The sequence below is a fragment of the Danio rerio genome, chromosome 7 (assembly GCF_049306965.1).
Source record: "Danio rerio strain Tuebingen ecotype United States chromosome 7, GRCz12tu, whole genome shotgun sequence".
Classification (NCBI taxonomy): domain Eukaryota; kingdom Metazoa; phylum Chordata; class Actinopteri; order Cypriniformes; family Danionidae; genus Danio; species Danio rerio.
In genome coordinates this window covers 29,217,713-29,232,590 of record NC_133182.1, presented here as the reverse complement: position 1 = coordinate 29,232,590, position 14,878 = coordinate 29,217,713, and the positions used below count along the sequence as shown (strand labels likewise).

Below are 14,878 nucleotides of genomic sequence, written 5' to 3'. Positions count from 1 at the left end.
TTCACTTGGGCTTTGGCGCGGTACGCTTGTAGTGTGAGCGCAAAGTGCACCTGAGCCTGAAACTGAAGGCGAGATGTGATGTATGGGGGACTGTTTCAAATGGATTTATTAATCATTCTTACCGTTTAATGAACACAAACTGCCGTAGTTTAAAAATACGCAAACCCCTCACTGCACGACAGCTGCACCTTCAGCAAACCTCCTCATTCCTGCAGCACGAGGACTTTGATTGTTTATGAGGATCAAAAGTGGCTGATCTGTTCGGTGAAATATTTGTGTGTCACTGCATATCAAACTACTAAACCGATATAACTAAAGCAATCTCCACTGTGCTGAGCGAGAGCGCTTCTCTTCTAAACCGAACAGCGCATCATCGATGATGTAAGCATGCTCAGGCCGAATGTAATGTGTTTTCGGGCTGTCGAGGGACAGGGTAGAGGGGACAAGCACGGTTTAAGGCAACTGTACATAGTGCGAGTATGCCTTAAATCTACCTTCATGAGGGAAATGTCCAGATACTAGCATTAATCCAGATTTGTGCACACTTTGCTCATGTTTAAAGTCATTTTGCAATTAATCTCGTAAAACATTTCTAGATATTTCAAAAATGAGTAAATGTATTTTATTAAATAGTATGTTGTTGTTCTTGAATATTATTGATAAACAATATTCAATTATGAAATAATATCTGTAATTTAATATACTAGAAAATTAAAAATGTAAATATAATCAAAAAAGTTTTATAATATGTAAATGTAACATTTACTTTACTTTGTATTTTTCCCAAGTTTATATTACCTACATTTACATTAAATTTAGTCATATATTATTACAGTTTGATATTTTAGGCCACTTTTCATCCAGTGTAACCATGCATTTTTACACCAACAAGCTTGCATTTTGAGTTTTGATCAACCCATCATTCAACAGTGTTTCGACTTGGCACCATTGCATTTTACTTTACAAATAAGCATAGAGATTGAGAGAGAGAGAGAGAAGAAAACATATAAAAAACAGCAGTTCTACATGGGATCCAGTTTTATATATATAATTGACTAAAGGCTGGGTGTTGTTCAGTAGTCTTAGGACAACTTTTATGAAAGGATTTGATCAACTTCAAATGTTGACTACTGTATACTGTATATTTGCTGGCAGTTAGCTCTCTACAGCTCTCGCATGGTCACCCACTAAAGCTGAGCAGGGCTGCTTCTAGTCAGTACCTGGATGGGGGAAAGCTAGGTTGCTGCCAGAAGTGGCGTTAGTGTGACCAGCAGGAGGCACTCAACCTGTGGTCTGTGTGGGTCCTAATGATGGCGACTCTTTACTGCTCAGTGAGAGCCGTCTTTTGGATGAGATTTTAAACCGAGGTTCTGATATTTTGTGGTCTTTAAAAATACCAGGAAGTCCTTCGAAAAAGAGTCAGATTTAACCCTGGCATCCTGGACAAATTTGCCCACTGGCCTCTGTCCATCATGTCCTCCTCACCATCCCCAAACCATAATTGGCTTCATCATTCTGTCTCCTCCACCAATCAGCTGGTGTGCACTTTATTGCAATATGGCTGCCGTCGTGTCATCCAGGTGGATTCTGTACACTAGTGATGGATGAGGAGATTCCTCCAAAAATGTGTAAAGCGCTTTGAGTGTCCAGAAAAGTGATTCATAAATGGAAGAAATTATTATTATAATTATTATTTTTTTGCTGCTTTTAATGTGTGTGTGTGTGTGTGTGTGTGTGTGTGTCTGCTTCCTTTCAGCCATACGACAGTCTACCAACCTCTCAGACCTGCTTCTTCCAGCTCCGCCTCCCACCCTACTCTAGCCAATCAGTGATGGCGGAGCGGCTCCGTTATGCTATTAATAACTGCCGTTCCATAGACATGGACAACTACATGCTGTCCCGCAATGTGGACAATGCAGAGGGTTCAGACACGGATTACTGAGCCCCCTCCACATCAATCAACTCTGTGCGGGACTATTGGGTGCAGGCTTTTATGATTTTAGGATGTTTTCACAAACACATAATCAAGTGTTTTTATTTCACCTTTGGTTTCTTAGCAATTCAGCAGAACTTGCCGCACAATCTGTTTACACACACGCGCGCACACCTACATGTGTGCTGATGTATAGCCTTTACTTTAAAGCACAGTCTCTGCTATTCATTTGTTTGGTTCTGCCTTCTTTTTCAGGATATTCTGCATGAATGTTTGTTTTATTTAAAAAAAAATGTATAGAATAATGACAAAAAAGACAACTATTGTACATTGTGTATAATGCTTCATTAGGAAATTGTTTTACATGAGTATCTGTATTTATTTCCATTTTTTGAAACGCCTACACCAGGTTTCTTATGTCAGATGCAATAAATGGTTGAATCTGAAACTACATTTTGTAGGAATTATTGTGGATGCTGTTTAGGGTCTTTTTTTATTTAGCAAGGATTGAAGGGATTGTGAGATCTTATGATATTCACCCTTACTAAGTTCCAAATGTGCTAACTTCCTGTGTTCTAGTCTAAATACAGTTTAGGATCGTCTCACAAATGTCTCCCTTGTTGCAAAGCACACTTTATGTAGAAGCTGCTGGTTAGATTGACTGGTTATTGGTTCATATATATGTATATGGACAGCTAGCTGACTTTTTTTTTTCGACAGTCCTCACTGCAGCCTGCAGTTTGATGACGAACTGGATCAGTTCCAATATGTAGTGGATAATCGTCTACACCTCTCAGTAGTATGGGCGTCATTGTGGTACAGAATGCAGTGAGGACATTTTGAATATCTCAGGCTTTGCATAATATCATGGCTCCTGCTGCAGCCTGGGTTTGGCATCAGTGTTTTGATTATTATGTTGTAATGAGAGCATAGATCCTAGAGCTATTGACCTAGATAACAGCATGTTTCTATTTTTCTGTCAGTCTTAGTACACAATGTAACCAAAACAGTCAAGCTTAAAAATATCAAAACTTTCTGGTCATTTTTGGACAAGATGCTAATGGTCTAATCCACAGGTGTCAAACTCAGTTCCAAAAGGGCCGCAGCTCTGCACAGTTTAGTTCCAACCCTAATTAAACACACCTGATCAAACTAATTGAGTCCTTCAGGCTTGTTTGAAACCTACAGGTAAGTGTGTTGGAGCAGGGTTGGAACTAAACTGTGCAGGGCTTCGGCCCTCCAGGAATTGAGTTTGACACCCCTGATCTAATCCAATTTAATGATTTATGCTCAGCTAAGCTAAAAAGTGTTCCCGCCAGACCTGGAGATTTCAGATTGGCTGAGGGGATAAAAAATAAATTATAAAAAAAAAAGGTAAAAGTCAACTGATTAACTTTAGGGCAGCTGTTCAAGTCCATTCTCAACAAAAATATGACATGTTTTTTGATTGAAACAAATGATTTAATTTAGCTTCGTAATATTGGTTTATATCATTTGATTGTTTATGTTCTCGAAGGAATGGACTGACTTGTAGAAGACAAATCACCAGTACCACTGTTTCAGATCATTAAAATGATCAAGCAAGATAAAATCTTGATGTATTAAAGAAAATGATGACTGCATATTGAATGGCCTGATGGTGAATGAATTAACAAACTTTAGTATTTGTTTGTTTTTGTTTTTGGTGATTAAAAAAAGTAATAATTTTTTGTTTCAAAAAACACCCTAAAGAAATGTAAATCTCTGTACAGGGAACATGCAGGAATCTTGCAGAACAACAAACTTGCGCATTTAACCTACAAGATGCCATAACATTTCAGAGATTGTGGAAACATTCCAGTAAATCAGAAACCTTAGCAGAAACCAGGCTTTGCTAGAGTAAATAGTCATATTATAACCAAACATCATGGGCAGAGCTGCAGCCTAGAATTACAGTAATATTTTAATATTTCCCAAATTTGTCTCAGACGACCAAATTGTGGCTGAAATTGCAGCATGAGCCAGGCTTTAGGCTTTCTAAGTAATTTCTGCAGACATCCTACAGAAAAATGATCATGACAGTTCTACGGGATCCTGCAGAAAAGGGGAGCAGGATTTCTTTGCAAGAGGCTTTTAAACAGCGATTTAGAAATATTCCTGGTCACAGAATATCTCTATTATATTTCATAATTTTCGCTTCAATATATAGCACTATATTTTATTCTTTTGAAAAAAATTCAGTCACACTTTACAATAAGGTTCTTTAGTTAATGTTAATTAATGCATTTACTACCATGAACAAACAATGAACAATACATTTACTACTGTATTTGTTCATGCTAGTTAACGTTAGTTAATGAAATACAGTAGTTCATTGTTAGTTCATGTTAACTCATGGTGCATTAACTAATGTTAATAAGCATGGACTTGGATGTGAATAATGAACTAGTAAATGTTTAATTATGATTAATAAATGCTGTACATGTGTTGTTCATGATTAGTTCATGTTACTAAATGCATTAACTAATGAACCTTATTGTAAAGTTTTACCAAACATTCTTCAAAACCTAACTCTAGCAGGTGTTAACTTTACTAAAACATTAATTTGTCATGACAGAAACTTTAACAAGCTTGTGAGATCAGCGTTTCAATTAGAATGTTTCACATTAGGAATAGTTTCTTTGCTTCTCATTCACAACATGACAGGGATTAAAACATCAACCTCTACTGTCAATAAATGCTCATAAACAAAAGGTTCTTTGATTTCAGGAAGTACATGACAGCCCACAATGAAGAAAATACAGCAGACTGGAGCTCAAGCTACTTTATTATGAATGAAAACTTCATACACCTCACAGTCAAAAGAAACTAAACCCATAGGAGTCCAATAAAAGTGACATCTAAACTGATCCCGCTGAGCCCTGTGTGTTCAAATCAGTCAGACCTTTCCAGCAGAGGAGCTTCAATGTAGTGGTTTATATGGAGAAGTGGCCATTGCCTTAATCATCCAAATACATTCCAACACCCCTTAAATGACAACACCTGGGAAAAATAAGCTTGAGCTTAAAAAGACAACACCAGACACGCGAATTAAAAAGAAAACACAAAGCTAGTCACTCCAGGTTTTAATCAGCAGAAAATTTGAAGAGCTAAGACTGAAGACAGGACATTGGCAAATCATTCGAGTCTAATTGGTCAGTTAAACGTAAAATACACAGGAGGAAAAAGCCTGACATGGGGGGAAACGTGAACTATTTAAAGGTCAAATCTACACAAGACCTTATTTAAAAACCTGCTACAGGCTCTGAGAACAAAACACTCACTCTCTCTGACAATCTCAGTATCTCTCTCACACACACACACACACACAACAGAAAAAACAGAAGAGGAGGTCATTACAGAAAGTGCAAGATCTGCAGACATAAAATTCCTGTTACTCCGCAACCGTTCAGAAAGCCCAGAGCATAAACCTCTCAGTGCAGGGCTGCTGGCCGTGTTTTCGGCACACTGGCTTCGAGAGTCGGTCTTTGGGAGGGAAAAAGAACTCCTGTTAGTGGGTTATCTGGGCCTGTGATTGGCCAGCAGGAAGTCTTTGTCTTTACAGGTGAGGCAGAGTTTCAGGTTCCTCAAAGATCCTCCGGCACATAAATATGCCCAGACGGCCATGACTGACAGTATGATGTAGGTCGGGATCAAACTGCCTTGATAGTGTGGGTTCACAAACGTCTGCGAGAGGGATAAAAGAACAACATTGCATAGATTAAAAGAAAGAAAAATGGGTCACATGATGCGCTTGTGATTGGAGTTAGTCAGCTGCTCATGTCTGCAGCTCTACATGCTGAGCAATGCAGCACTGTTACTGTATAGGGTTGTCAGTCGATTCAAGTTTATAACAACAATTTCAAATGAATATAAATGCAGTTGCACAAGTAACTGATATAAAACAGAAGTTGCTGATCATTTGAGAGGGAAGCGTGTCACTGTGTGCAGTTTCTTCTTGGGTTTCCAGCTTTAAAGCTTCAAAGTGCACAATGAGTTGTAAATGTAAATAATATTAAACTTCACTAGGTTAATCGGGTTAACTAGGCAGGTAAGGGTAATTAGACAACAAATCTCTGTTAAATTCATATTTTTTATAGCAGGGGTGTCCAAACTCGGTCCTGAAGGGGCTGGTGTCCTGCAGAGTTTAGCTCCAACTTCATTGAACATACCTTCTTGGAAGTTTCTAGTATACTTAGAAAGAGCTTGATTAGCTGCTTCAGGTGTGTCTAACTGGGGTTGGAACTAAAATATGCAGGACACCGGGCCTCCAGGATTGAGTTTGCACACCCCTGTTCTATAGGATGCTTTAAAATATTATATTTGTGCATATACATTAGATTAGTCAGTACTGAAGAAAATCTGGAGCTTATCTAACAAAAAAACTTACGATAACGCTTCGAAATATAGTACAGCCAAATTTATGTTTTAGAAAAAATATTAAATAAAATGTTCAAAAACACCAAAATCAAGAGAAACAAAGACTATATACAATCTAGTTGAAATGTTGTAGTTTGTAATTTAATTTTGCAATACTTTACATGAATTTAAATGCATTCTTTCCATTTCTAAAGATGTCCTTTGACTAAAATATTATTTTAATAAATTTATCAGTTTTATAAATCTGTTTTGTTTAATTGCACCAATATATATGGCCCATATTCACTGAGAAATGGAGACAAATATTCATTTTCAAAATGGGGTGTACTCATAAATGCTGAGCACTGTAACTCCTATTCAACACAATACGTTTCTGTCATAAAACACTGCCTATTTATAAATAGTATGTCCGCTCTAACTTTCATCTGTAGTATTTTGGAAAAAGTGAAGTTTATTCATAAACTAATTTCGAGAGGATCACGTGCTTATAATTTATCACGACCGGTCTCTTATTAGCTTATCATTATCTTCCAATCATATGAGCCCTAAGCTACTATAAATAACCACAGTTTCAGTCTATTAAATCTTCGTTTGGAAGAAACCCCCCTTCCTCCCCTATTCTCCTCCTTTACCACTGATCAGGCGGCACGGCGGCCCAGTGGTTTCCTCCCACCATCCAAAGACATACAACATGCATAACAATCAAGCACTTGTCTAACCCTTTTCTCACGTGTTCCCTTAGCTACCGCAGCTGGCGAGTTCTGAGATCCACCAAGCTCAGGCTCCCCTCTCGCTCTGCCAACGGGAGGAAGCTCCGGGCTCGAGGATCCCTTGAGCTTGGGGCTCTCTCCCGGGACAGCATGACAAACAAGCTTTTGATAGATCATCAGCTAAGTGTGAACTCTTGAAATGGAAGATAATGTTATAGATATATTGCTCTGTTATTATCAAGAGTAATTGTGCAGTTGTTTTGAGTTTTATAAGGGAATTTAATTTGGTAAATGTGCTGTAAAAACAGATGCTGTGTATCTCTTCGCAATAAAAAGCCTTCAATACAAACAAAGGTTTTATAGAGATGGATTGTTGGTGATTGGATACGTGTTGGCCCAATTGAGCAACTTTGCTTAAACGTAGGAAAATGAAGACCTGTTTATATTTTAAGACCTAAACTCAATATTTCAGACTTTAAGGCCAAAATATTTGATTTGAAAATTTGAAAAGACCCTGTGGACACCCTGTAGTACATTTTTAAAATATTAACATAAAACATTTCAAATCTGACGACTTCAAAAAATGATTTGACTAACACAAAATCTGCCACAGTATTTATGTACTGTTGTCCTTTTTTTGCTTTGATGACATCTATTGTCCATATCTGTAAGTTGCTTTAGATAAACAGTCTGCCAAATGAACAAATATAAATGTGATGTAAAACTAACACATCAGTTATTATATTTCAAGTAAATATTTGACATCTGAAGGTCCAGATTTTTCTTTTCATGCTTTGCGCTTCAGTATTGATGCATTTTCTCAGGAATGACTGATCAAAAAAATAAAAGAAGTCGCTACAGACCAATGCTAGTATAAAGATGTTTTCTGAAACCCTTTTAAAGCAAGAAAGCCATTTCCACCTCCAGAAATGCAGTTACATAATTTTGGCCAAAATGACATCATTCTAATCCGTCCTTTCTTTACACTTAATATCCTTTGAAGAACTTAGGAACTTTGAACACTCACTGGACACACATTCATGCATATACCCTGGGCATATAAGCCCACTCTAGACATTTATACACATTTGCACACACCCTTGGCATATATTGTGCCGTTCTAGTGTACGCCACATAGGCGAGTTGGCTTGACAAACCACCTATAGCAGGAGTGTCGAAAGTCAGTTTAGAAGGGCCGGTGTCCAGCTGATCTTATCTCCAACTTGCTTCAAGACACCTGCCTGGAAGTTTCTAGTATATCTAGTAAGAGCTTGATTAGCTGGTTCAGGTGTGTTTGATTAGGGTTGGAGCTAAACTCTACAGGACACCGGCCCTCCAGGACCGAGTGTGGACACCCCTGACCTATAGGATACACTCCCTCTGCACTTATGCACCAGGTACTTTGTTCAAAACACTTCCATGTTTTTGTTTGTACAGATAGCTCTTTTATTTATATATATATATATATATATATATATATATATATATATATATATATATATATATATATATATATATATATATATATAWWATCCTTTTTTTCTACAGCCACATACTCTATATCAAAAGTTTTTCAATATTTTATATTTGCTTTTATTTTCTATTGCATCACTTCTATTTCTCCATAGTTTAGATTCTATTGTTTTTATTATTATTATTTTATTTTGTTATTGTTGTTACTATTTCAAGGTCACAAGGGTGATGAAATATCTGGAAATCCCTGCATTACAGCACGACACATGTTGACTTACCAGACATGACACTACTAGATGACTGGCGACCACGGCTCCGAGAGCCCACCATCTCTGACGCTCACAGGCCTCGAAGAAAACCACCCCCCAGAACATGTGGAGCAGGATAATGGCCAAAGTCATGAAGGCTGAGGAGAGAAAACACACACCTCAGTCACACTGGAGACCATCCTCATGCCTAAACACAAGCTGACGTCTCTTTACCTGACGATATGAAGTAATGCTGGGATTCGCCATGAATGCCAACGGTTCCTGGACCCAAGGAGTCAGAGAGGATGTTGACCACAGAGAACGCACCGCTCATGAAGCCAAAGCCCAGACCGGACACTGCAAACCAACACACACTTTAATAAACACTGAATGTCTATTGCACCATGAGAAGTAGCATGTGAGGGAGGTTTACCATAAGCTAGCTGCCGCATGGAGATGGGCATGGTGTCCTCCTGACTGAGAGCCAACAGGCCTTCATTTGCTTTTCTGTGAGAGATACAATGACAGACGGTTAACAACAACCCTCCTACTGACTGCCAATGTCAATCATTGACGGAATCCTTTGCTTATTTAAACACAGTGGAAATGTGCTAGGGCTTGTGCTTTCTTTTTCTTGGTGTCAATAGCCTAGTGGTGCTCACAGTGACCCGAGTTAAAGTCCCAGCTGCGGGTCCTTTGCCAATCCTTTTTCCCATTCATTCCTGTTTCCCTTTCCACGGTCATATCAAAAAAAGGTTTAAAATTCTAATAACATATAAATAAATAAATAAATAAATAAATAAAGGCTGTGTTTAAGATAATTAGTAGCATTCAAGTTTTTGGGGTATGAATGATTTGGGTTTTGAACTAAATGTATAGGTTTTTTCTGTATGGATGCATTAAAACCTATTTATAAGTGGGTGTCATTACAAATGATGCAGAAGATTTCGATTTTAAATAACCATTAAAATAGTAATACAGTGCATCATGCTACAAAACTTAGGATAATAAGAAATGTTTCATAAAATCAATTATTTGTATACTCTTCATAATCACAGGAATGAACAAATCAAAAATGTTTACTTTAATCGTAATATTGCACATTTTTTTTTTCTTTATTTTAAAGCAGATGTCTTAATGAGTAGCGCGCTGCACAAGCCTTAAATCTAAGCCCCAGCCTGGCCCTGGCCTGAGATGCACAAAGCACAGAGACACTGTAGCCCTGTCCTTGTCCAACAGCTTATCAATATTTTGGCCGAGTCCGACTTGAAGCCTGTCTTTTTTTCCGCTTTAACAGCTTCTTATACGGTTACAACCATTAAAACAGACCAGATTTGTATTTAATAGAAAGTTGATGTTTTTTCGTTTTTTTTTTTTTTTTTTTTTTATCAGAGTAATTTTAAAAAAATGTTTGGAGGTGTTTTTTTTTTTATTATTGTTATCTTAAAAGTTTTAGTTTGATTGACATTGATATCCAAGCGGTGTGTGGTGCACAGTGAGTTTACTCAATTTAACAAGTTGTGCATTGTGCATAACCAGTTGGCTCATCATTTAAAGTGGTCACTATTTACAAGGTTGACCAGAAGTTTGCCTTTCTTCTAGCGTTTTTCGCAGTTTTAAAGTTTGCCATTGGCATTTTTTTTCTTTATGTTCTCCATTGTACTTGGCTAGATATCTCTATACGCAAGGCATCACTGGCACTTTCGGACCAAACGCATTAGATCTCATTAAACTTTTTTTACATTTTTTTTTTTTATTTCTAAAGCCGGTCTGAAGCCCAATATGCGTGCAAGCTATAATGGGAAAACTGGCCCGAAGCCTGGCCCTAGAGGCATAAAAAAGGCCACTGCACTCGGGCTCAAATGCAGGCTCTATTAATGAGTACAGAAAACTTATTAAAAAATACTGACACAAATTTTAAAAATCTGCCTTTTTCTTTTTTTAAATATAGAATAACTTCTTGATGGGGAAGGAAAATGGGGAAATCCACCAGAATATATGATTGAGCAAAAATCTGTCTAGCTCAACATGAGTCAAAGTTTTAACTTCCACTTGCACCAAAGAGAAACTAAATATATCAACTGTGTATATCATTTGTTTATAGTGATGGCTCGGGCTTTTAACCTGATTTATGGTTGTATTCATAAAACAATATAGTCGTGATAGTCGTGCGATATTCTGTCAGTAACAGCAGTCATCTCGCCTCTTCACCCTTGGGTATTACTCCACCCACATACAGCAACAAGCAGCGGACACTCTAAAGTTTAACAAATATTGCTGCTGTTGGACAACTGTTGGACAACTTTTGAGGTTTTTTTAGTCAAGAATGTAGTTGTTTAGATTGCAACTATGCAGTTTATTTATAAGGATAATGCCTATTTTAAATATTTATAATTTCAGAGACAGCGCGTCGGCGGCCATAAGCATTGTTGTGTTGGCAGAAAGAAAGAAGAAATGCCAGTATGTGTCTAGCGGTTTTCCTTATTGCAAACATAACAGTAATCTGGTAGTGATTGCGCTGCTTTTTTGGGGGGGTTAATTATTGTGATATCCTGCTTCCAACAGGAAAATAGTGTAGACTGTAATACTGTAGGGAGATATCTCAGTAGACTGATGCCATATTTCATGCTGTTCAGCCTTATAATCTTTAAATGTAAGCAAAATAACCTGTTTTGTTATCACTTTAGACATTATGCTAGAGAATCATTCAAACACTAGCTCTAAAAAGACGTTGGTGAAATAGTAACGACTTCTGCTGTTCTGACGTCAGCTGCAGATGTGAATAATTGGCAGAAGAAACAAGTTCCCAATACAAAAGGGTTTTTAGACTCTGTGTTTGATTTTCTTTTTTACATACATGATTATGTCCTTGAAGTGTTGAATAAACACAACATAACACTCGCAGCAGTGCAATGTGACTGTATATCGTCACTGGTGGGACGCTAATCTGTGCGATATTGTGATACTGCTCATACATTCATTACACATACATACATACTGATTCAATATATACAATTTCTCTACATTATACGCTACAGCAGCTCAAACTAGTATTACCTTATAATTTTGTTACAATAATTATGCGGTGACCTTCCATTACCTCTGTATGCGTTCAGACTTGCATTGCCGCCACTGAACAAGTGCAATCTTGCATCTACAGTTTCAGCATAATCTGGAAACAGCAGTGCTGGCTCTGACCTTAGTATTACATTATTACCTAAGTGTTATAAGTGTCAAAAAGCAATATATGAAATATAATTAATTAGTGGGAATATTATTAATTAAAAATAATCCTCAACATTTTCCAAGTACCAGCGACGTCCAAACCAGCTAATCAAAGTTTTCAGGTTCACTCGAAAATTCCCAGCTAGTGTACTTGGGGCTGGCTGAGATCAAATCTGTAGGAGGTTCAGGAGCAGGGTTGGACACCCCGATTTAGACAACTTTAACGCAAGAATAGAAAACACAGCCCTGCCACTGTCAAGAGTTATACTAATCCAGTCAATGCTCAAGAAGATGATATACTGTTATATTTAGGCTTATTGATTACATGGAGCCTTTCAAAGACAGAAAGTGGATGGGTAATTCTTACTTCAGCAGTCTGTAGTAACCATATCTGAAAGCCTCCTGAAGCAGGACAGAGAGCACAACTCCGAAAATGAGCAGCCCTCTCTGCTGAGTGGCACTGTTCTTGTTGCTGATCTGGACCGTGATGAACCACACGAGAGACGACAGCAGCAAAGACACCAGCCAGAAAAATGCCCTGATAAATCAGAAACAAACTCGTGTTACAAACAGTCACATACATCAAACAACCCCTCTCAAAAATCTGTCATCAACATCAGCTTCCCAGCTCCACAGCTCGTTAGCTCTCTTAATGGAGCAGCTTGCACCCCCCCCCCTCTCTCTTTTTTAGCCTTTTTTTCCACAAACTGTGGTTTGAAACATCATTAACTCTCAAAATTTGGAGATGAGAGGGTTTGCTTTTTTCTGTCTCATTCTCAGAGTCTACTCTGATCAAAATCACAGTGAGTGAACTGTGAAGTATAAGTTGAACTCAACAACTCCAGTTAATCATAAATTAATAAATGCTTTTAATTTCAAAATATTTTCGCTTTGGCCTTTAAACACTTTCCATCGTATTTTCGATCAACTTTATTATGCGAGTAGTCAACAGAGTCTTTAGTCAATATTAAGAACTGACTAAAAAAAATCTTTTTCATCAATACTCAACCCTTTCTATCCTATTGTCAACTCTATATGAAATAAGTAATTTATTCTATATATTAGGTAGAGTAATTGGGCTTTGTCTGGAAAATGACAATTTGACAGAACAACAAACATTTCCAGTTGTTCTGATTGATTGAATTATTGCTTTCTTATCCAACAAATATAGATTTTTCATAGCAAATTTAAAACATTGATTTTGCATGTAAAAATAAATGTAAACATCTGAAAAGATGACATCTTTAATAAAGATGATAAATTGAAAATATTCAATTCATTCATCAATTAATTTAATAAATCTAGATGGATGTTTCCAAGCGTCTCTTATTTTTTCCATAGCTGTGTAAATATAAAACACACGAGGCTCATGATTGATTGCATTTTGGTGACTTTTAAGTCACTTCAGATAAAAGTGACTACCAAATGATTAGATGTAAACTGTAATGTAATTGTGTGATGGCAAAGCTGAATTTTCAGCAGAGGTCATGAACCTAGTCTTGAGTGTCACGTGATTCTTCAGGAATTCATCTGGTATGCTAGTTTGCAGCTCAAGAAACATTTATTATTAACAAACCTAAAAACAGTTTTGTGGCCAAATATTTTAACGTGGAAGTAATCGATTTTAAAAGAACATTTAATTGAAATCTCGCCCTTTCTTAATCTAAAGCCGTAGCTTTCGCTTCTGATGTTTAAAGCATCTTAATTTCGGTTCACACAAAAGACTTACTGAAAACAAAAATTTGAATAGAATTTTTTTTTGCACATTTAACTTTAAATTAAAAAAAAAAAACATTTCTCTGCAGTTTGCTCTGTTCCAACTATATTTGATCAAGCCTCAGATTCTGGTGAGCAGATGAGAAAGGCAGTCATCAGCCCAAATGAAGTGCTGCATCACGGGACTCTCAGCCACACACGGAACCACAAGCGCGCGCGCACATACACACAAACCGGGAGAAGCACATCTGCCCTCGTACTTACCCTGCTATGAGAAAGATGACACGCAGCGGGTCCCGAGCGATTGTAAACATAAACAAAGCGATGGCCGGGCCGAACGCGATAAACGTACAGCCGAAAAACACCGCCACTGTCATGATGTAGCTCGGCTAACCTGCTAATGCACTCAAAAGACCGCCGCTTCAGACGGATAAGTGCTCTCGGAGGCTATTAACACACTCCATCCACGAGAGAGTCCTACGGCTGTCAGTCAGTTTCTGTAAGCACCATAGATGAATCGTTATGGAGGCGTTTGTTGTGCCCGTTTTTTCCAAATGTGTTGAGTGCATTCAGCGCAGCGATTGAAACTGTTCAGCACAGCGTCTAAGGTTACTTCCGGTTCCTAGTCATGTGACTTCATGTGTTTCAGAATCTTTTTTTCCGTATCAGTTTTCTTACCTCACCCACTGAAGTCCGTTTATTAACAGCGTTATTGAACCCTACTATTGTCCTGTGAAACTTGACACACATTTAAGTGCATGAATTCCCGAGTCCTATATATCCGCCTTAAAATGTATTGTTCAAATTATTATTTTAAAGTCTGCAATGTATTTCTAAAACTGAAATTTATTACGAAAATGTTTACTCATATTGGGTTAATTCGTCAGCATTCAATTATATGTTTCAATTATATTTATTTAATCATATACTTACCGGCCACTTTATTAGATATACCTGTCCAACTGCTCGTTAATGCTAATTTCTAATCAGTCAGTCTAATAATCACATGGCAGCAACTCAATGCATTCAGGCATGTAGACATGGTAAAGATGATCTGCTGCAGTTCAAACCGAGCATCAGAATGTGGAAGAAATGTGATTTAGGTAACTTTGAGCGTGGCATGGTTGTTGGTGCCAGACAAGCTGGTCTGTGTCTATTTTAGAAACTGCTGATCT

The 14,878-nt window shown here is 37.5% G+C and overlaps 2 protein-coding genes across 11 annotated transcripts in view; one reads left to right on the top strand and one right to left on the bottom strand.

The window, feature by feature from the left end:
• Positions 1 to 2,382, top strand: part of herc1 (HECT and RLD domain containing E3 ubiquitin protein ligase family member 1) — an 86,861-nt gene extending 84,479 nt beyond the window's left edge. For all 10 annotated transcript variants that reach the window (XM_073908533.1, XM_021477836.2, XM_073908537.1 and 7 more), the window contains exon 78: positions 1,757 to 2,382. In XM_073908533.1, coding sequence (XP_073764634.1) covers positions 1,757 to 1,942 — 186 coding nt within the window. In that variant the 3' untranslated portion in view covers positions 1,943 to 2,382. The remainder of the gene's footprint in view (positions 1 to 1,756) is intronic.
• Positions 2,383 to 4,546: 2,164 nt separating this feature from the next.
• Positions 4,547 to 14,310, bottom strand: aph1b (APH1B gamma secretase subunit). The gene is given in 6 exon segments (NM_200115.1): positions 4,547 to 5,638; positions 8,793 to 8,920; positions 8,997 to 9,119; positions 9,196 to 9,269; positions 12,355 to 12,525; positions 13,968 to 14,310. Coding segments are annotated over 6 exon segments (777 nt in total). The 5' UTR covers positions 14,081 to 14,310; the 3' UTR covers positions 4,547 to 5,470.
• Between the last annotated feature and the right edge of the window lie 568 nt (positions 14,311 to 14,878).